Source organism: Narcine bancroftii, chromosome 5 (genome assembly GCF_036971445.1).
Source record: "Narcine bancroftii isolate sNarBan1 chromosome 5, sNarBan1.hap1, whole genome shotgun sequence".
Taxonomy (NCBI): Eukaryota; Metazoa; Chordata; class Chondrichthyes; order Torpediniformes; family Narcinidae; genus Narcine; species Narcine bancroftii.
The window spans coordinates 1673240-1694722 of record NC_091473.1 but is presented as its reverse complement, the minus strand read 5'-3'; the positions used below and the strand labels follow the sequence as shown (position 1 = coordinate 1694722).

Genomic DNA, 21483 nt, shown 5'->3' with positions numbered 1-21483 from the left:
CCAGCTTCCATCTCTTTTTGGCTTGGCTTCGCGGATGAAGATTTATGGACGGGTAATGTCCACGTCAGCTGCAGGCTCATTTGTGGCTGACAAGTCCGATGCGGGACAGGTAGACACGGTTGCAGCGGTTGCAAGGGAAAATTGGTTGGTTGGGGTTGGGTATTGGGTTTTTCCTCCTTTGTCTTTTGTCAGTGAGGTGGGCTCTGCGATTTTCTTCAAAGGAGGTTGCTGCCCGCCGAACTGTGAGACACCAAGATGCGCGGTTTGAGGCGAATCAGCCCACTGGCGGTGGTCAATGTGGCAGACACCAAGAGATTTCTTTAGGCAGTCCTTGTACCTCTTCTTTGGTGCACCTCTGTCTCGGTGGCCAGTGGAGAGCTCGCCATATAACACGATCTTGGGAAGGTGATGGTCCTCCATTCTGGAGACGTGACCTACCCAACGCAGATGGATCTTCAGCAGCGTGGATTCGATGCTGTCGGCCTCTGCCATCTCGAGTACTTTGATGTTGGAGATGAAGTCGCTTCAGTGAATGTTGAGGATGGAGCGTAGACAACGCTGGTGGAAGTGTTCTAGGAGCCGTAGGTGATGCCGGTAGAGGACCCATGATTCGGAGCCGAACAGGAGTGTGGGTATGACAATGGCTCTGTATACGCTAATCTTTGTGAGATTTTTCAGTTGGTTGTTTTTCCAGACTCTTTTGTGTAGTCTTCCAAAGGCGCTATTTGCCTTGGCGAGTCTGTGGTCTATCTCGTCGATCCTTGCATCCGATCAAATGGTGCAGCCGAGATAGGTAAACTGGTTGTCCGTTTTGAGTTTTGTGTGCCCGATGGAGATGTGGGGGGGCTGGTAGTCATGGTGGGGAGCTGGCTCATGGAGGACCTCAGTTTTCTTCAGGCTGACTTCCAGGCCAAACATTTTGGCAGTTTCCGCAAAACAGGTCGTCAAGCGTTGAAGAGCTGGCTCTGAATGGGCAACTAAAGCGACATCGTCTGCAAGGAGTAGTTCACGGACAAGTTGCTTTTGTGTCTTGGTGTGAGCTTGCAGGCGCCTCAGATTGAAGAGACTGCCATCCGTGCGGTACCGGATGTAAACAGATTCTTCATTGTTGAGGTCTTTCATGGCTTGTTTTAGCATCATGCTGAAGAAGATTGAAAAGAGGGTTGGTGCCAGAACGCAGCCTTGCTTCACGCCATTATTAATGGAGAAGGGTTCAGAGAGCTCATTGCTGTACCTGACCTGACCTTGTTGGTTTTCGTGCAGTTGGATAACCATGTTGAGGAACTTTGGGGGGCATCCGAGGCGCTCTAGTATTTGCCAAAGCCCTTTCCTACTCACGGTGTCGAAGGCTTTGGTGAGGTCAACAAAGGTGATGTAGAGTCCTTTATTTTGTTCTCTGCATTTTTGTTGGAGCTATCTGAGGGCAAAGACCATGTCAGTAGTTCTTCTTTTTGCGCGAAAGACGCACTGTGATTCTGGGAGAACGTTTTCGGCGACACTAGGTATTATTCTATTTAGGAGAATCCTAGTGAAGATTTTGCCTGCAATGGAGAGCAGCATGATTCCCCTGTAGTTTGAGCAGTCTGTTTTCTCGCCTTTGTTTTTGTACAGGGTGATGATGATGGCATCACGAAGGTCCTGAGGCAGCTTTTATTGGTCCCAGCAGAGCTTGAAAAACTCATGCAGTTTGGCATGCAGAGTTTTGCCGCCAGCCTTCCAGACCTTTTGGGGGGGATTCCATCGATACCTGCTCCTTTGCCACTTTTCAGTTGTTCAATTGCCTTATATGTCTCTTCCCGGGTGAGGACCTCATCCAGCTCTAGCCTTAGGGGCTGTTGAGGGAGCTGGAGCAGGGCGGATTCTTGGACTGAGCGGTTGGCACTGAAAAGAGATTGGAAGTGTTCTGATCATCGGTTGAGGATGGAGATCTTGTCGCTGAGGTGGACTTTGCCGTCTGAGCTGCACAGCGGGCTTTGGACTTGGGGTGAGGGGCCGTACACAGCCTTTAGAGCCTCGTAAAAACCCCTGAAGTCGCCAATGTCCGCGCTGAGCCTCGTTTGGCGAGGCTGATCCACCACTCATTTCGGATCTCCCGGAATTTGTGCTGAAGATGGCTGCGTGCGCAACGGAAGGCTCGTTTCTTCACTGTCCAGGACGGCTTTGCAAGGTGAGCCTGGTGGGCAGCTCGCTTCTTTCCAGCAGCTCCTGGATTTCCTGATTGTTTTCGTCAAACCAGTCATTGTTTTTCCTGGAGGAGAAGCCTAGTACCTCTTCAGTGGATTGCAGTGTGGCAGTCTTCAGCTGATCCCAGAGGGTTTCAGGGGACGAGTCCGTGAGGCGGATTGCATCCTCAAGCTTTGCTTTGAGGTTTGCCTGGAAGTTTCCTCTCACTTCGTCTGACTGCAAGTTTCCAACATTGAACGTCTTTCTAGGGGCTTTACTGTTCCTGGACTTTGGCTTGAAGTCAAGGTTGAGCTTGCAGCGAACAAGCTGGTGGTCAGTGTGACATTCCGCGCTGGGCATGACCCTGGTGTGGAGCACATCTTGTTTGTTTCTTTCTCGCACCAGGACGTAGTCCAGGAGGTGCCAGTTTGGATCGGGGATGCATCCAGGTAGTCTTCAGGCTGTCCCTCTGCTTGCCTAATTGATACAGTAGTTTAGTCTGTGGCCACTTCTTAGTGATCTGTAAACTATTATTTAAGGCCATAATAAAGATCTTCTCATTCCAATTGATCTGCAGTTTTAAAGTTCATTTCAAATTGAACAGCATTTCCACAACAGAAAATCACTGTTTAATATTGTTATAGACTTGGAATAGGAGCAACTGAGAATCCAATCTAAATGAGTTGTTGGAAAAAGGGCACAGCAGGAGAGAACTGTTCCGACTTCTCAAGGGTTAATGATTTATAGAGAAGACTTGTGTCCTTCACTGCTTGCAGACCCTATCACATAAGCCATTTGCCCCAACACATCTATCAGTTGGCACTCAAACTTCTTTTCCCCCCCCCTCCCTTATATTCAACCTATTAGCATGTCCTGTCACATCCTTCTCCTACTTTTTCAGCTTCTTGAACATATTCAAATAACTAATTTTATCAGTTGCCTCAGTAACAAGTTCCATTCTTCAGAGAATAAAGGATTTTTTTTCTGGTTTTAAAGAATTATTGATGGTATCTTGTGTTTATGACCCCCAGTTTTTGTGGTTCCTAAAATAGAAAAAAAAATCAATGTGTTTATGACATTGTTCATCAAAGTGGAGTAGAGAAAGAGTCTAGAATGGAAATTACTCGGAGTCTTTGGTAGATGCATTAAACCACTTTATCTGCTGACTTCCCTTGGGAATTTTACAACCTGGATTAATGCTGGCAGTGCTATTATTTAAGTCCATTTTGGAACCTTTACTACTTTGATATTTCTGCACAGTTGAAATACAGAATCTCGTTATTAGCATTTCTCCTCATCATTTGAAACAATTCGTCTGCAATGTGGTAAGATTTTGTAGATTTTCCAGTGAATGTGTTTTCAAGCGTCAGTGTTGTTTTTCAATCTGTGTTCCTAATTTGAGATCAAACAGTTGTTGATTGTGGCCATTTGATGTTCAAGATATTCAGATCAATCTTGTGGTTCAATTTGCGAATTAAACTCTACTCAAAAGATGGTACTGCATCTGTGTTAACACAAGGGATGTGTCAGGCATCCATCAACCCATCCATCATCCATCAAGCCTGAGAAGAGCAGAGGGAGCTGCCTCAATGACTATCGCCCAGTAGCACTAACTTATACTTGGAAAGGCTGGTCTGGCCAGAATTAACACGTACTTAAGCAAAAGACTGGACTCACTGTAATTTGCCCATCATCACAATTGCTCCATCATTTGGCTCTCGACTCAGCTCTGGATCACCTCAAAAATGCTGCTCTTCATCGACTACAGCTCAGCCTTCAACATCACGGTTTCCTCAGTGCTTGCCAACAACTCCAAACCCTGGCCTCTGCATCCGGATCCTTCACTCCCTCATGGGAAGACCACAGTCAGTACGAATTGGAAACAATGTCTCTTCCTCACTGACTATCAACTATCAAGGAGGTGTACTTAGCCCACTGTTCTCCTCATTAGACACCCCTGGTTGTGTGGCCAGGCACAATTCCAATGCTATCTACACCACGGTTGTTGGCAGAAACACAAAAGGCAACGAGGAAGCGTACAGGAAGGAGCTAGATCGGCTGTTGAATGTTGTCATACCAACTACCTTGCACTCAACATTAACAAGGAGGAAGTCAGGAGAACACAAACCAGCCCTCATTGAGAGCTCAGTTGTCCAGAGGGTCAAAAACCTCAAATTCCTGGATGTCAGCATTAGGGAAGATCTGTCCTGGAGCCTCTGTCGATGCAATAATGAAGAAGCCTCACCAGCGACTATACTTTAAGGTATTTGAGGATATTCAGTATGTCACTGAAGACTTTCATACTTGTGTTGGTGTCTTCTGGCTGCTTGGTTGTCTGGGACAGAGGTGCCAACGCTCAGGATAAAAAGAGGGTTGTTAACTTGGCCCATGACATCACGGGTACCAGACTTCATCCCATCAATGACATCTACAAGAGGTGGTGTCTTAGGAAAGTAGCATCTATCTGCAAGACTCTCCACCACCCAGGTCACGCCCTCTTCACTGCTTCCATTGGGAAAAAGGTACGGGAGCCTAAAGACAAGTACTCAGTGGCACAAGGACAGCTTCTTCCTCAATGCCATCCAATTCCTGAATGATCAATGAACCAAAGACACTGCCTTACTTTGAACTTTTCATGCACTATTGTTTATTTTTGTCAGGTGGTTTATACAAGACGTTTACTCTGTGACACTGCTGCGAAACTACAGATTTCATGACTTGTTCATGACAATAAATTCTGAAGTTGAAATATTCATAAGCACAACTTGCGTCTATTTCAGGAATTGGATTGGGGTATTGTGACTCCTTTCACTTAAACCTGAATAGTAATAATAATCCTGCAAGGAGCAGGTCTCACAGCTCATGTTGGCCATGAATCATATTCCTTGGCGTTTTCTCTTGGCATTGTAAATCACTTCCCTTTTAAGTATTTATGCAATATCCTTTGTGGAAGTTGCTTTTGATTTTGTAATCTCCATCTTTTGTGGAAGTTACTTGAATGATTTAAAACAAAAATTGTCCCTTTTCTCTCTGGTCTTGAAATCTTTTATATTCTTCCAGTTAACTACAGCTATAAACTCGTGTGATTCTTCAAAACTCCTCATAACTTGAAGCACCCATTAAATTGTTCTGTAACCATCTCTGTTCGGAAGAGTACACATCCAATTTCCAAGTCTCTGTGTGGAACTAATATTTTTGCATAAATGGAACATTAAAAGTAAATCTACTGATTGTTTTATTCATTTGCAGGTTGTGGGTTCCCCCATTTATTACTCATTGCTACTTGCCTTTGAGAAGGTGGGTAATGAACCGCCTACTTTTTAAAAAAAATTTTATTTTTCACACTATGAACCATACTAACCAAAATGCACACAAACATTTCCCTCTTGAATATACAGTGTAATTTTCTCCCCTTTTTCCCCCCTCCCTTCCCTCTCTCCTTCACCCCCGCCCCCCCCCCCCCACCCACTCAATGTTCAACCTATATGATACATTAAACCCATTAAACAGCGTCATCACACAATGAAAATAAACAAGAAAATTGTGTCTTCTAATTTTACATACTGGGTCAGTTCATTTCGTCGTCTTCTCCTGTCATTTTAGGCGGTGGAGATCCATGGTAGGACTTCTCTGTTGTGTTCCATGTACAGTTCCCAAATTTGTTTGAATACAAAAATGGGAACAAGATCTAAACATAAAGATAAAGAATGAAACATGGGAAAAGCTATGCTCCGGAACTATGAGAAATACAATAAACACGAGGTTACGCATGATACAGTATAATTGGTTACACAGGCTATACACCATGCCCTAAAAGTTAAATAAATGGGACCCAACAGTATCAAATAGATGTTTTCTGTAAGAAGGAAACGGGAACAACAGTACATGTAATCTGGGGATGTGAGAAAGTGGAAAAGTTTTGGGAAGATCTAAATCAGGTATTAAATAAAATCACAAAGAGCAACATACCAAAAAATCCAGAGATCTTTCTTCTAAGTAATATAAGAAGTAAAGAACTTAGACTCGATTTGGATGGGGCACAAAAAAGATTTATTATGATAGCCTTAGCTGTAGCAAAAAAATATATTATGTCAACCTGGAAATCAGAAGATAGCCTGAGAATACAGCAATGATACATGGAATTGAATAAATATATTCCATTAGAAAAAATAACATATAATTTAAGAAATGAACCGCCTTCTTGAACTATTAAATTTGCTCTGACAATGGCACTTCGTGCTATTGAATAACAAGCCTCAGGAACTGGAGCCAGTGAGATGAAGAATTGATGTTGGGTGTCTGAATTAGAATAGTGTGTGAGCCAAAGATGCTGCCAACGATCACAATTAATGCCCTGAAGGGTCATGGAAAATAAGATCAGGAACAGTTTATTTGAACCTTTCTGATCCTTCCTGTCATTTAATTCGATCATCACTGATCCTCTATTCCCATACCTCTCACCTTTTTATGAGGTATTTCATTTTGAATGAGTTTCATTTTCAAATGTGCAGTTCTCAGATTAAAACTATATTATTGTTATAATATGTAAAAATGGTTGGAGATATTAATATTTAATCAAATTATTGATTTGTATAAGTGCTTGGTTTGTTGATTGTTTCCTGCTGGAGGTTTGTGTCAAATTAAAGCATTTGAAACTTAAGTTTGAATTTCATTATATAGGATTTGTGGTCTTTCCTGCGAGATTTTCTTTAGAGTCTGTGTCTTTCAATGCCCTTTTAATAAGTAACAAAAACAAAATGCTGTAAGGCAGTCAGTTAACATCTGTGAAGGAGTTTCTCCGAGTCAAAGGGTATCCGCATGGCACCCAAATATGCCTGCCTGTTTTTTTGAAATGTGGAACAGTGAATGTTACAAGCCTACAAAAGCAAGGTTCTTCAATCCTTCCTCCCTTGGTGCTGCCCCATGCACCCATGATGAATTCATCAAGTTTATCCACTTTCTTGCCAAGTTCCGCCCCAACATAAACATTTGGTCCATCCCTGGCAACACTCTTCCCTTTCTCAATTTCTGTCTTCATTTCGGGAGACAAACTTTCTACAAACCTACCAACTCCCACAGGTACCTTCGCTACAGTTTTTCACACTCTGTCCCCTGTAAGAATTCTATTCCTTGCTCTCAGGATGAGGTCTTCCATTCCAGTCCATCCAAGATATCCTCCTTGGGGATAAAAGTGGCTTCCTCTGTACCACCATTAGCTTAGCCCTCACCCGCATGTCCATTTCCCGCACATCTGCCCTTGATCTCTCTCTGCCTCAAAATGCAACAAGGACAGAATTCCCCTGGACTTCACCCAGCAGCCTCTTCATTCAATAGATTATCCTCCACAATTTCTGTCACCTACAATGAGATCACATCAGACACATCTTCACTTCCTTTCTACCTTCTGCAGGATTCATTCCCTCCATGGCTCCCTTGTCCACTCATCCCTTCTGACTTGATCGCTCCATTGGTACCTACTCCTGTGACTGCAGAAAGTGCTGTAATTGCACCCACACCACCATTCGGGGTCCCAAACAGGCACTCCAAGTGAAGCAGCACTTTACCTATTGCATTCGGTGCTCCCACTGTGGCCCTCTCCACATTACAGAGGCTGGGTACAAATTGCAAGATAGTTTCATTGAGCACATTCGCTCTCTCCGCGGCAATGGCGGGGACCTTTCAGTGGCCAACCATTTCAATCCCGTGCCGACACGTCTGTCCATGGCCTCGTGCACTGCCAAACCAAGGCCACCCGTAAATTGGAGGAGAAATGCCTAATATTCTGTCTGGGAACTCCAACCTGATAGCATTAACATTGATTTCTCCAGTTTCTGCTAGACCACTCCCCTATCTCCCTCTCTTCTCTGTCTTTTGTCCTTTAGCTCTCCACCCTCTTTACATTTAGAGTGCTATCCTCTCCCCTTTCTCAGCTTTTTTCTTTAATGCCATCCACCCATATCTACCTCTGACCTCTTGCCTGTGCACCTGCCCTCCCCACATCACCATTTTATTCAGGCGCCTGACTGCTTTTCACTCATGCCTTGATGAAGGGCTCAGGGCCAAAACATTGGTCATATAATCTTTATCTTTGCTCTACCAAGAACACTGCGTAACTTGAGTTTCTCCAGCATTTTTTTGTATAATCTGTGAGGGCAAGTTGTGAGACAGAATTTTGTTCTCGACTGTGGTGATTGTGCATTGATCTTTGCTTCAGAAATGAGATTTTATTGACTCCAAAAATATTACATTTCACATGGGGCAAAGGATAAATTTGTATCTAATTTTTATTGTGTTTAATCGAGAACATCATTAATCTAATAATTTTAATGCAGATTTAATTTTAAAACTTTTGTAACTGAATGATTGCTGTTTTTCAAACAACTTTAATCACAATTTTAAAGAGCTAATGTTCTCCATTTGCTCTGCATGCCATTGATCATTTGGCAGCTGATCTGGATGCAGGTGCCCAAGCATGAAAATTAGATTTGTAGTAAATGCTTTTCTATTTTTTAAAAAAGAAAAAAAGTGCTAAATTGCAGTTCAGTTTAAATTAAATTTCAGTTGTTAATATATGGAGCAGAAAGGTGAGGATAATGCTTTCATTTGTCAAAGCCGTATCCACGGTTTCAGTAACAGTGTTCCAAAACTGATCCCACAGCCCCATGTCGGACCCCACACTGATTCCATTGCCCCGTGCTCTCACCACAGCCCTGTGCTGGTCCCCACACTGATCCCACTGCCCCATTCTCTGCTCACAGCCCCGTGTTGGTCCCCGTACTGTTCCCACTTCCCCGCTCTCTGCCCGCAGCCCTGTGTCAGACCCCAAACTGATCCCACTGCCCCATTCTCTGCTCACAGCCCCGTGTTGGTCCCCGTACTGTTCCCACTTCCCCGCTCTCTGCCCGCAGCCCTGTGTCAGACCCCAAACTGATCCCACTGCCCCATTCTCTGCCTACAGCCCCGTGTTGGTCCCCGTACTGTTCCCACTTCCCCATTCTCTGCTCACAGCCCTGTGTTGGTCCGCATACTGTTCCCACTTCCCCACTCTCTGCCCGCAGCCCTGTGTCAGACTCCAAACTGATCCCACTGCCCCATTCTCTGCCTATAGCCCCGTGTTGGTCCCCGTACTGTTCCCACTTCCCCATTCTCTGCTCACAGCCCCGTGTTGGTCCCCGTACTGTTCCCACTTCCCCACTCTCTGCCCGCAGCCCTGTGTCAGACCCCAAACTGATCCCACTGCCCCATTCTCTGCCCAGAGCCCCGTGTTGATCCCTGCAATGATCCTTACTCTTATGTCTCAAACCAGCAACAACAGAAGACGCAATTCAAGAGTTAAATTTTAACTTTATTAATGGCTATTAACAATATAATATCTTAACAGAATTGCTTTAGTATCTATAGTAAAAAAAAACCCAACACCCAACCCCAACCAACCAATTTTCCCTTGCAACCGCTGCAACCGTGCCTGCCTGTCCCGCATCAGACTTGTCAGTCACCAACGAGCCTGCAGCAGACGTGGACATACCCCTCCATAAATCTTCGTCCGCAAAGCCAAGCCAAAGAAAGAAGAAGAAATATAAATATATATCTATAAACTCTATGTGGAAAACCCAGACCATTACAATCTGTGCCCAATATTCAAAAAGGAAAAATCCCCCCAAACCACAGGTCAGTCAAGTATGCCAGTCCAAAATGCATAGTCCAGAGAATTCAATCTCAAAGTTCAATGTCCAAGTTCAATTCTTTAACTGATAACAAAGGGCATTGTATTGAACGTTGGAGAAAGAAATGACTGATGTTGCATTGCAGTAAACTTGCGAATCTTCACTCATGAGGCATGTGCATTTCACACACCTCTCCAGCAGCCCTCTGCCGTTCCAACTGGCGTTCTGCTCTCTGCCTCACAGCTGAATTCTCCTTTTGCACTCAAGTTCCAAGCAATTGGTGAGTCAGCACTCAGCTGTACCACAAGTTGGACAGAGTTCTTAGCAGAAATCCATCCTTTATAATCACAGTCCACAGTCCAAAAGGCCAGTTCATGGTCCATAACACTACTTACAAATAAAAAGTTTACAGGGACACTATAGTATCCCATCTAACTTTGCTAAGTATATAATATGGTCATCGCACAATGGCCATAACATCCAATTTCACAGAACGTATAGTGAACGTTAAGCAGTGCATACTCTGTATATGGTTCAGTACAATCTGCAATTTTGGGCATCTGTTGGGACTCTTGGAACATATCCCCTGACGATAAGGGGAGACACTGTACTCCACTTTCAACGTGATTTTTGTCATCACTCCTTCATTAGTTGTGAGACTGTCATTTCAAATCTATAACTGTTTGAAATGGATTTGTGCTTTTTCCACATTTCTCCATTTTGTTTGGGAGGAAAATGTTCACACAGTCTGAAACTTTGAAATTCTCCACATTCAAGGTGTTTATTGGCCTGCATGGATCCACGCACACAGGTGATTGGATGTCATAGTTACAATCTGATCCATCAAGCTTGTATGGTAATTAAATCTTTACTGTTATAAAGGGCATTCAACTCTGCTTCTCTACAGAATGGTTTATTTACTTCAAGCTTGTCATGTGTCTGTAGAAATACACCATGACAATATTTAACCTTGTGGTGTGGAAGGTTCCTTCCATTCATAGTGAAATGTGTCAACGTGTGGTCAAACGCTTGCAAGTTGTTGTTAAGTCTTTTGTATTGAGAAGCTCCTGCTTGGTATTAAAAAAATTAAATTTTGAAGGAAAAATAATAATTTTATTCCTCTCTTTGTGAGAAGTTGCCTAGTTTTCCAGCTGCTCCTCTTGACCTTCTGTTTTACAAAGGTGTGATCTGGATTATGATCCGCATTCTCCTTGATGATCTACCTGTTTACCAGTGGACCAAATGATGATAGCAGTTGCACCCAATGTCGAGGTGGAAATGGGGGTAACAATTGAATCAAGTATGAGGTGCAGGTCAAAAAACAATTTTCTGAATTGTCTTAGAAGTCATTAGGATATGGGTATCACTGTAAAATAGATAATTCCTTCCCCCATCAATTGTTACCTTTTGCTTTGAATGGGTTTCTGGTCCATTGCAAGGGGTATTTAAAAGTTGAATGAATGATAAGATTTAAATCTGGAGCCACAACTGGGCAAATCCATGAGTGGTAGGTTTCCTTCTCTGAATGGAACAGGAAATGGTCACCACAAGTCAAGTCACCTTTATTTATCAATGATACCCATGCTCACACGGTAAAGAAGAGATAGCATTTCTCCAGGACCATGGAGCATATTTACATGGAGTAAAAGTCCATGGTACACTATCCACATCTGTTCTGGGAATTCAGGAGTTTGATGGCTTCGGGGGGGGGAGGAACTGTTGCCCACTCTGGATTTAAGGGACCGGGTGCTGCGGTACCTCCTACTCGGTGGCAGAAGGGAGAATAGTTTATATGAGGGGTGTGTGGAGTCCTTCACAATGTTTATTGCCTTTCGCCTGCATCGAGTGTTGTAGATGTCCTTCAGGATAGGTAGAGAGCCCCCATGATCTTTTCCACTGACTTCACTATTCTGTGCAGGGTCTTGCAGTCCAAGAAAGTGTAGCTTCCAAACCAGATGGGGGTGCAGTTGCGCAGGATGCTCTCGATGTATTATCTGTAGAATGTAATGAGGATGGAGGGTGGGAGATGAACTTTCCTCAGCTGGAAGTAGAGATACTGCTGGGCTTTCTTGGCTATGGAGCTGGTGTCAAGGGACCAGGTGAGATTCTCTGCCATTGCACACCAAGGAACACTATAGTCTTGACAACCTCAGTGGTGAAGCCGTCAATGGTCAGCGGAGCATGGTTCTCCCCCCACCCCTGGGCCCTCCTGAAGTTGACAACTACTTATTTTCTCTTTTTAAAGTCCAGTTATAGGTTGTTGGCTCTGCACCAGTCTGTTAGCTGTACACTGACTCCTCATTCTTACTGATCAGACCCACCGCGGTCGTGTCTTCAGCGAACATGGTGGTTCAAGCTGTGTTTAGCTGCATAGTCATGGGTCAGCAAAGTGACCTGATACTAAAGATACATTAGCCCCTCTCAGGGCTCAGGCTCAAAGCGTTGGTAATATTGCTTTACCTTGTATGGACGTTGCGAGACTGGCTGAGTTCCTCCAGCATTTCTGTGTGTCTTGGCCTCATAATCTTGGCTTGCTTTAACTTTAACAAGCATGAACAAAGGGTTTGGCTAATTGTAGTACAAGCAAAGAAAGAAACTGCATATTGAAGAACATGAAGCTGTCAGGCCTGGAGTGGATATCGTTTGTACTCGAACCTCGAGCACTCAGCAGTCACTGGAGGCTGTTTGTGTTTCAATGGTTTGACCTTAGAACTAATGCCAACTTTTGTCTGCCATAACACTGTAACTGGAGATTACTGTAGTTTCCAACAGTGGGGTGGGCGCCTTTTGGAAAAATGTCAGCATATACAAGAAATTCTGCAGTCAAGTTAAAGCAATGTAGCCTACAGTGAATCTCCATATCTATTGACTGTAAAGGAGCAGAGTTTAAACATGTTTTATTTCACGTTATGAAATGGCTTATTTTGAGGGTAATTAATCAGGAATTCTTTTACTGACCAAGGGTTGACACCTAATAGTGCTAGTTTCTACAGTCTGGGAAATCTTGGGTCCAATTATTCACCAAATTTGATTTGGACTCTCTTGCTAGTACTCTGGGAGAGTAATGTCTTGAAACCTTTCTCTGTATTGGAAAGGACATTACTGCTTTCCATGGAAGCAATATTGCCTGTGTTCTGGTTTTTAAAAAAAAATGAAACGTAATTAGAGTAAGATTTTATTTGACAAATTGGAAAAGGAAGCTACCTCATGAGTCATTGGCTTTGGCTGGAATGAGGGCATTAGTTTTGGTTTATCTCTTTGAATTTAGAAGACAGTGGCATCTGCCTTGAGGTGCCTCCAGTGAATAACTGAAGGCACAGGGCACATGTAAAACTGTCCTGTAAACCAACCTTTGTAACTGGCTTGAGGTCTTAAATCTTTAAATATTCCATATAACAACCATATAACAATTACAGTATGGAAACAGGCCATCTTGGCCCCTCTAGCCCTTTGCACAGTCTACTCGAGGCATGATGTAATCAATTCATGTTCTTACCCATCTGTCCTGCTGGAGAGTTGCTCCTTCAATTAGTGTAGATTCTGTCCAACAAAGCCACTTCGATCTACCAGCAACTTCACGGCTCAGCAACTCTTGGGTATTCAGGTATCAAACTGTTGCATTGCAAAGATGCAAATGATGCTGATACAGATGTAGCCATCCAGGCAATACTGATGATTTATTGCATGGGCTGTACATGGAATTTATTGGCTGTCCCCAGAAAGATGATAGCAATGAAATTAATTTGGCAAAAGTCATCAAGCGTATAGGCTTGCCACAGTAAAATCAACACTTTGTTGCTTGTGTTGAACTGCTTATCAATGGAGATTTTTCTTCCAAAAGTTGACGATTGATATACAAAGTTCAGATTGGCAGTAAACATGCATGACATTACATACAATCCTGCGATTCTTTTTTCCTGTTGGCCTGGCAGAACTTCTATTTATTGGTAGTGTTTTTAAAAAAAACTGGACTCAAAAAACTATATGTATACAAAAGAAAGAAATGTAAACAAACTGCAATAATGAAGAAAAAAAAATATTCAGTAATAAATATTCAGCGCAAAGAGTCCTTAAATGAATCTCTTGAGTTTGTTGTCGAGAAGTCTGATGGTGGAGGGGCAGCAACTGTTCCTGAACCTGCTGGTATGAATCTTATGGCTCCCATACCTATTGTGGGCAACAGAGAGAATAGAGCGTGCTCTGGGGGTGTGGATCTTGATAATTGCCGCTGCTCTCTGACAGCTGTGTTTTCATGTTGTTTTCTCGATGGTAGGGAGAGTTTTGCCTGTGATACCTTGGGCTGTGTCCACTACCTTTTGCAGGGCTTTCCGCTCAGAGGTATTGGGAGACCCCATACCAGACCGTGATGCAGCTGGTCAGTGCACCATCCCCGGGGTTAGGACTGGTGACGTCATGATGCATGGACCGGCCCTAAACTCTGATTCATATATTATCTTCTGTTTAAACAAAATTAATCAAGCCTAATTATAACATAATTAAACTTTATGTAGAGCACAGAATTAGCCCTTCAGCTCCTGTCATTATTGTGCTGACCTATGTAAACCTTGATAAGGGACAGTGGGGAAAGTGCAAGCAATAAATAGCAATAGTGGATAATTTTTAAACACCATGGGAAAGTTGGTCGCTTGATCATTTACAATTTATAAATACCGTGGAGAAAAAACAATGGTAGACCTGCCCTCCCAGAATTTCATGCAGCAGAGAAGGGGCTGTGTGCATGGTTTCTTTGCCACATGGCATTCTGGGAAGTCGGGTCCACTATCTGGTTTTCCCACAGTCTTTATATATTGTGCATTTTCATGCTGCCAACTTTCCCATGCTATTTGAAAAATTGCCTGCTATTACTATTTATTTCCCCCCCCTCACTCTGATTTTCCCACGGCAAAGTTTATACCTTCGTTTTAATCTTCCTTCACATTCCTGCCGCACGCAAAATCTTGGGTCATTTCAATCCCACAATATAATTGCCCGTTTCACACTTGCCTGATTTCAATGCTGATGTGTGCAGAAACCAGGAGGGCGAGGCCGTCAATCCTTGGCGTGAGATGACATCATCTGACGCCAGTGTTGAGAAGATTCTCTTTTCACACTAGATGCTTTAAAGACCGATCGGCTGTTCGATCCTGGGACCACTTGCAAGTGTGAAAAGGACTGCTGTCAGGTTACCACACTCTTCTTGGGGACTGGTCCAATTGAGGCCGATTTTGAAACAGTATCCAATATTACGCCTTATTATTGCAGGTGATGAGGCGTGTTTTATAGTTCTTCATTTTCATTTCCCTTTTTGGGCTGCTGCACTTGTTTCTGACAATGAGGACAGTGTTACAGACAAAAAAGCATTTACATCAAATGGTGACTGTGACCATCAGAACAAATGAGAATTGAGCATAAATTGAGAAACTGTCAGAGGACAAATTTTCTGATTCTTTCAAATTTAATATTTATTTACAGTTCTATTCAGCAATTATAATCACCATTAATTGGAGAGTTCAGATTTACATGTATTTTTGGGGGTGGGGGAAGAAAGAAATCCTGTAGTTTGTCTTGAGTAAAAAGAGTGTGTGATCCTTGGCTTGACGCATGTTGAAACAGCGTTGGACTTGAAACTTAAAAACTTCCTCAAATATTCCTTGCCACTGTTCCTTCTAGCTTGCCATGTTACATTGAAACAAAATGCTGGCTGGCTGCTTTCCAATTAATGTCATGTAAAATTTAAAAAAAATGCCCATAAAAGGTCAACTTTCTGGGTTGGGTAACAAATTGTATACTACAAATTTAATTCAGTAGAATTTTTTTAACACCGCATTCCTGATGATGGTTCAGCATCTAATTCACAGGGTAATGTTTGCTGTGCTCCCTTAAACTTGTTCACTGGGAAATTTAATACAATATCGTGTAACAATTTTAAAATAAATGAATTAAAAATGTGCAAATGAGAAGCTGGAGGAACTCAGGATCAATGTTTCAAGCTGAAGTTGGAAGGAGTGATATCAAGGTGAGAAAAAGCTGTGGAGGGGCTGATGTATTGTACAGATGGTGAGAGAGCTGACAGTGCCACTGGGGAGGGGGGGGGGCTAAGGTTAGAGAGAAAAGTAAGAATGGGAACAGAAAAAGAGAAGGAAACAGTGCAACCATTGGAGGTGTGAGGTACCTAAAATTAGAAAAGTTGATTTTCATGACCAAGGGTTTAAGGCTGTCCAGGAGGAATATGATCTGTTATTCTTAAGTTTGCATTAATGTATTGGGATATTAATATGAATGACATCTAGCAGGACAGGAAATGTCTAAATCTAGCACCACTCGCGTCCTGAGTGTGCTGGATTAATCAGTTGCACTGCACTTCTCTATTTTCTTATTCAGATTTTAACCTCTATTTGAAGCAATGAAATTGAAATATTTAACAAGATGTTGAAATTTAAATGCTCTATATTCCATTTTTGACAAGTTTTATTGGAAAAAGTTTAAATGCATCTTAAACCCTAGAAGGGTGTTTCTCTACAAAAGAAAATTTTGAAAGGGGTGAAATGACATCCACATTCTATACAGTTATACAACTGGAAGATTATTTGAAAAAGATGTTGCTGGATGAGGATAATTTTATTCTTTCCAACACTTTGCATTCAGGCTGTTCTATGAGGCAAACAATTTGCACAGATGACTTGTGTATTTCTAATAGATAGATCGAGCCGTTGTCATTATTTAGGTTACAAAAGAAAGTCAATTATTATAATGCACCTGAAGATTGTGTACAGTTTTGGCCTTGATGAACAAAGAATTTGCTTAAAAGGAATGGAGTGAAGATTCACTGCCTGGTTCAAATGGCGGCTGGTTTGCAATAAGCAAAAATTATATTCTCAAGGAGCTTGACAGGCATGATGCAAGGAAGATGTTTATCTTGATGGGAGTTCAGGAACAGGATTTCACAATGGGTGGGCCATTTCAGGTTAAAATAAGAAATTTCTTTAGGGTGGTGAATCTTTGGAATGCTCTACTCCCCTTGGGTTCAGATGTTTGGTCAATAAGGTGAAAAAAAACAAGGGTTGATTTCTGGGCATTGAGGGAATCAAGTGATACAAGGATGGTGCTGGGGTGTAAGATGAGTTATGATCTTGATAAATTGCAGAGGACATTTGAAAGGTCGTATGGCCCACTCTTCTCTTTCTTGGGTTCATGCTTTTATAATTATGGCTGCAGAGGGAGATGGTCTGGGGTCCACAGGATGGAGCTGCATCTGTGAGCCAGGAAATATGATTCTGAGACCAACCTGTCCAGGGATCAAGAAGAGATTTCAGCATTCCAGGGATGGGGTATCTCTGGAGAGAATGAGCAACTGGCATATGTGAGAACAGAGGAATCGAGTAGGATGTACAAAAGGATTAAAAGTGAAGATTAAGGAAGCAAGAAGGGAGACAATTTGGGGAAGGGAAGTGAGGGAGGTATGAAGGAAGAAGGATATCAGAGTTGTGGGGGATTTAAGGGATCCTTAAAGTGGGCAAGATTGTGTGTGTATATGTCCATGCCCGAGCATGTGTTGTGTATCTGTGGAGCCTGGACACCAATTATTATGAAACTCTTGGCTTTTGTAGCAAGACTCCACTCTGTCATGACTGTTTCAGCTGGTGTGTGACGGTCATTCACATGATTGGACAGACATCATTTGCTCCTCAAAACTAGAATTGAAGCAAGATGGCTTGCTTCTCCAAGAGACTGTCTTTGGAAAATGAAACCGCTGCCCATTGATTTTTCTCTCCAGTATGTAAAACAGTATTTGCAACCAATATTGTGCTGAGACCTCATGTCTGATTTGTATAGATTGGTATTCAGTTAAAGAAAAGACTAATGAACAATAAACAATTTGTACTTTTTAAAAAAAAACTAATTAATGTGGTTGAGGCTAATATTCAGTGGTTTGATAAATTAAAACTTATTACATGTATCTGGAGGTAAATGTTAACTGTTCTATTTCATTTATCAAGATTTTTTTGCGCCTTTTCGATTATTACATTTTTGAGTTCCCAATAAATCGGTTCAATTTTTCCTCATCCATAAAATGAGCAGATTTTAATGACATGCTGTTGACCCAAATGCACATTTTAAAATTACATTTAAGAAAAATTTAAAGCTCTTCGTGATTGTGGAAAGTCACCTTTTCCTATCCCCTCTAACATTGGAATTTGATCTATAATAGAATCAGGTCCTCAACATTTGCAAATCAAATGGTGAGGCATTTATTTCCTAAGTATGCTACAATAAATAAATGTCTCCTACTATTTAATGTTAGCTGTTGGGTGTTCAACGAACCGATTAAAGAAGCCCTATTTGCCATTCACACTGGACCACCGTTGGCCAGTTCTCTGCATCCTTTCACACTCACCACCAGGCATCCCAGCGGAGAGGGACGCCCATCCTCACTAACTGGTCCCAGAATACCCCCTGTCCTTTTTACACTCTACCTAGGCAGTCCATCCCCAGGGTGATCTGACGCCTGCACGCCGATTTGCAAGCATTCACAATAGCACGTTAGCCAAGTATATAGGCAGTTAATTACTGGGATAAAGTGCCAGTGTGAATGGGGCTATAGGTTTCTAAATTAAAATACAGATATTGGAAATCAACTTTTTTTTAATCTTTACAGGTGCTGGAGAATCAGGGAAAAGCACAATTGTGAAGCAGATGAAGTGAGTATTCTTCCGTCTGAAGCAGCAATAAGGTCTTGTTCCCTCTGAGCAGTATGAAGTGACACCTGAACAGTGATCTGCTCTTACTTGTGTGATTGACAGTAGCATTTGTCTTTGTGTGATCCTCAGGAATGTAATTGACTTGCCCATAATCCTTGATGTTCCAAATAGTGCTTGGAGTTGGGAGTTTGAAGGAGACAAAAGGAGTCTGTGATTTTGAATGTCTTGAGGCAACTGAATTGTTAAGAGTTCTGAGACTTTGACAATGAACGCCAGTCATGAGGGCATCTCACTAAGTTGAGAGGAGCATTTATTTTAAAGGGCTTCATTGAAAATAACTCTTGTCAAAAATACATTGTTCAGTTAAAATGGGGGGAATGTTAAAGCTGAGGTGGCAAAGGAATAGATGAGCAAGGACTAATTCAGTCTAATATTCAAGAAGTGTAGTGTTGTCCAAGGATTTAATGACCTTCAGGTCAATGGAAAGTCCTTATCAATGGCCCAAAATTGTTTTTATAGATAGGAATTTACAATTAAAGTTGTATAGTTTAGATTTTAAAAAAATGTTCACAGATAATTTGGAATGGCATATTTCTGACTCGATCAATCGAGTTGTGGCTCTGGGAGGTTTTCAATTACAGAAACACCATTTGTTTACCAGCTAGTCTGCTAAGACCCAATGAAGTCCAAAGCTCAGGATTGTATCCTTTCCCTGGCAACCGCCAGCCCCCATTCCTCCCTCACTCGGCCATTTCCCCATCCCCTCCCCCTCCAAATGCCTCAAGCTCCAAATCCCAGTCCTTGCGTTGTTTGGTTTTAGTCGCTCAAAGTCCTCTTGCCAGCTTGTGATCCAGCTGTGTCTGAAATCTCAGTGCAGCTTGGATTGCTGCGAGGGGAAATCCAGGCCAACAGATTAGCCCCAATGACGCCATGTCTCCAATTCATCAGTGGACAGAAATTCGGTGCTTGGTGATCAGTTCCCAAAACTGTTCAGCCCCATAAATATTTCACGACTCAGCCATAAAAATACTTGTTTCCTTCTCATTTGGATAATGTGTTGACTTTGTATTGGATTCATGAAAAATGAAGCGCTCATCAGAGTTCCTGTTTGTTGATTTAACATCCAAACTCATACTTTCTAAATCATTGGTCCTGTTATTCTGCAAAAAATATTCTTCTGTTCAGAGCAGCATTGACATCTTATTTAAGAATTTTTTTTTTTAAATGCGAATTTGAATTGTTCCAGCTCAGTCACCAAATATGCTTGTTTTGAATTGACTGTCAGGTCTTTTTGCAATAGCACTCAGCTGTAACAGGGTTTAGTTAAGCAGTGGGAAATTTGTGAAATGGAATGCGAATGGTCAGCTTTCTGGATCTCTGATATTACATGGTGATCTGGAGCATAAATTCAAATGTGTGTTCTTATAAATTCCATAGGATCATTCATGAAGATGGATATTCAGAAGAAGAATGCAGGCAGTACAAAGCTGTGGTCTACAGCAACACCATCCAGTCTATAATGGCCATCATCAAAGCTATGGGAAACCTGAAGATTGACTTTGGAGAGTCCAACAGAGCTGTAAGTAAAATCGGAATTTGCTAACCTAGTGGAGAGTTCTTGTACAGTCAACTCCTACATTTTGGGGTTAAGGCTACATGGGTGTTGCATTCCTGAAGATGGATCAGTATCGTGATTTTTATCATGCAAAGCAGCATGTATCAAGTTTAGTTTTTCTGTGGATATGGGATGTGGTGGTGGAGAAGCCATTAACTTGTTGGTTTTTGAATATAAAGTTATTCTTCTGTGCAAAAGTGAAGTGCTACAAGATTCAAAATGACTGACACTCCAGAAGGATAGTTTTTGTTGTGCTTAACTGTAACTTTATAGGTGCCTCTTGTAGAATTGGAAAAGGTCCCTCCTGTCTGTGCCAGTCTAGAAGCTGCTGGGACCTGCTCTATAGCAATGACCTTGTATGTTCTGGCATATCAAGTGCTCATCCAGGCACTCTTGTTTGAAAATTTCTTGCTCGGGCATTCTTTCAAGCAGAAGTTCCAGCCTCCCAGTCACAAGGTGCTTTTACACTGCCCCTAAAAGCCAGTATTTAATCTCCTTTTTACCATTTTGTGAACATGACCAACACAATATGGGGTGTCATTTTCAATGTCCCCTCACTATTGACCTCTCGAGAAAATGGGACCTTTTTAATATTTCTTGCCTGCGACATCCCTCAGTTTCCTTATAGACTCTTTTCACTGAAGTCACCCCCAGCTCAATCTTTTCTCATTGCAGATATACCCTAGTCTCTTTTCTATTGACTGAACAGGACTTAATTTTTCCTTTGTTCCTTAAAATGTGGTTCAGGTAGTCCTCAACTTATGACCTGCGCGAATTAAGTCCACCCGCATAACTGACCAAAATTTTTAAAGACAATACTGTACAAATGCTGAGATTCTTCATTAAAGGTTCACTTGTTGAAATTTTTTTAAAAATTAACTTTCTTTAATACCCTGTTTGCAAATCCGAGTTACAAACACTCATTAGGCCCCAATTACGGTCATAAGTCGAGGACTACCTGTATATGCAACAATGGAGTTCAGGACGATCTTGCATGAAATTGAAGAAACCACATTAGGTCTAAAAATGGGTTGCTGCAGATGAAATCTCTGAAATGCCATCACCCAGTATTTGCTATTGGGTGTTTGCTGGATGTTTTGTCTTTAGGCACTTTCAGGTGGCCAATTGCCCTGCTTGTAAAGCCGCCTATTTTGGCAAAATGCGGCTGTGAGAAGGCCACATGAATGTGTAGGAGGCATCTGCAAGGCGAGCTTGGTAACCCTCCTCCAAGAGGGATAATCCCCGCACAGTGGCCTCCCCAGCCAGCCAAATGCAGCCACCTAAAAGTGCCCCCTTCTCCCGCTCCGGCCTCCTCCTCCCCCGCCGGTCCCTCTGGCCCCCG

At 42.3% G+C, this 21483-nt stretch overlaps 1 protein-coding gene across 4 annotated transcripts in view; it reads left to right on the top strand.

Moving 5' to 3' along the window:
• LOC138763028 (guanine nucleotide-binding protein G(i) subunit alpha-2) overlaps window positions 1-21483 on the top strand; it is a 275105-nt gene that overhangs the window by 124118 nt on the left and 129504 nt on the right. For 3 of the 4 annotated variants that reach the window (XM_069936544.1, XM_069936548.1, XM_069936546.1), the window contains exons 2-3: window positions 18484-18526; window positions 19964-20105. In XM_069936544.1, the coding sequence (XP_069792645.1) occupies window positions 18484-18526; window positions 19964-20105 (185 nt within the window). Of the gene's footprint in view, window positions 1-15707; window positions 15844-18483; window positions 18527-19963; window positions 20106-21483 lie in introns of those variants that run through there. The other variant, XM_069936547.1, reaches the window with a different exon arrangement.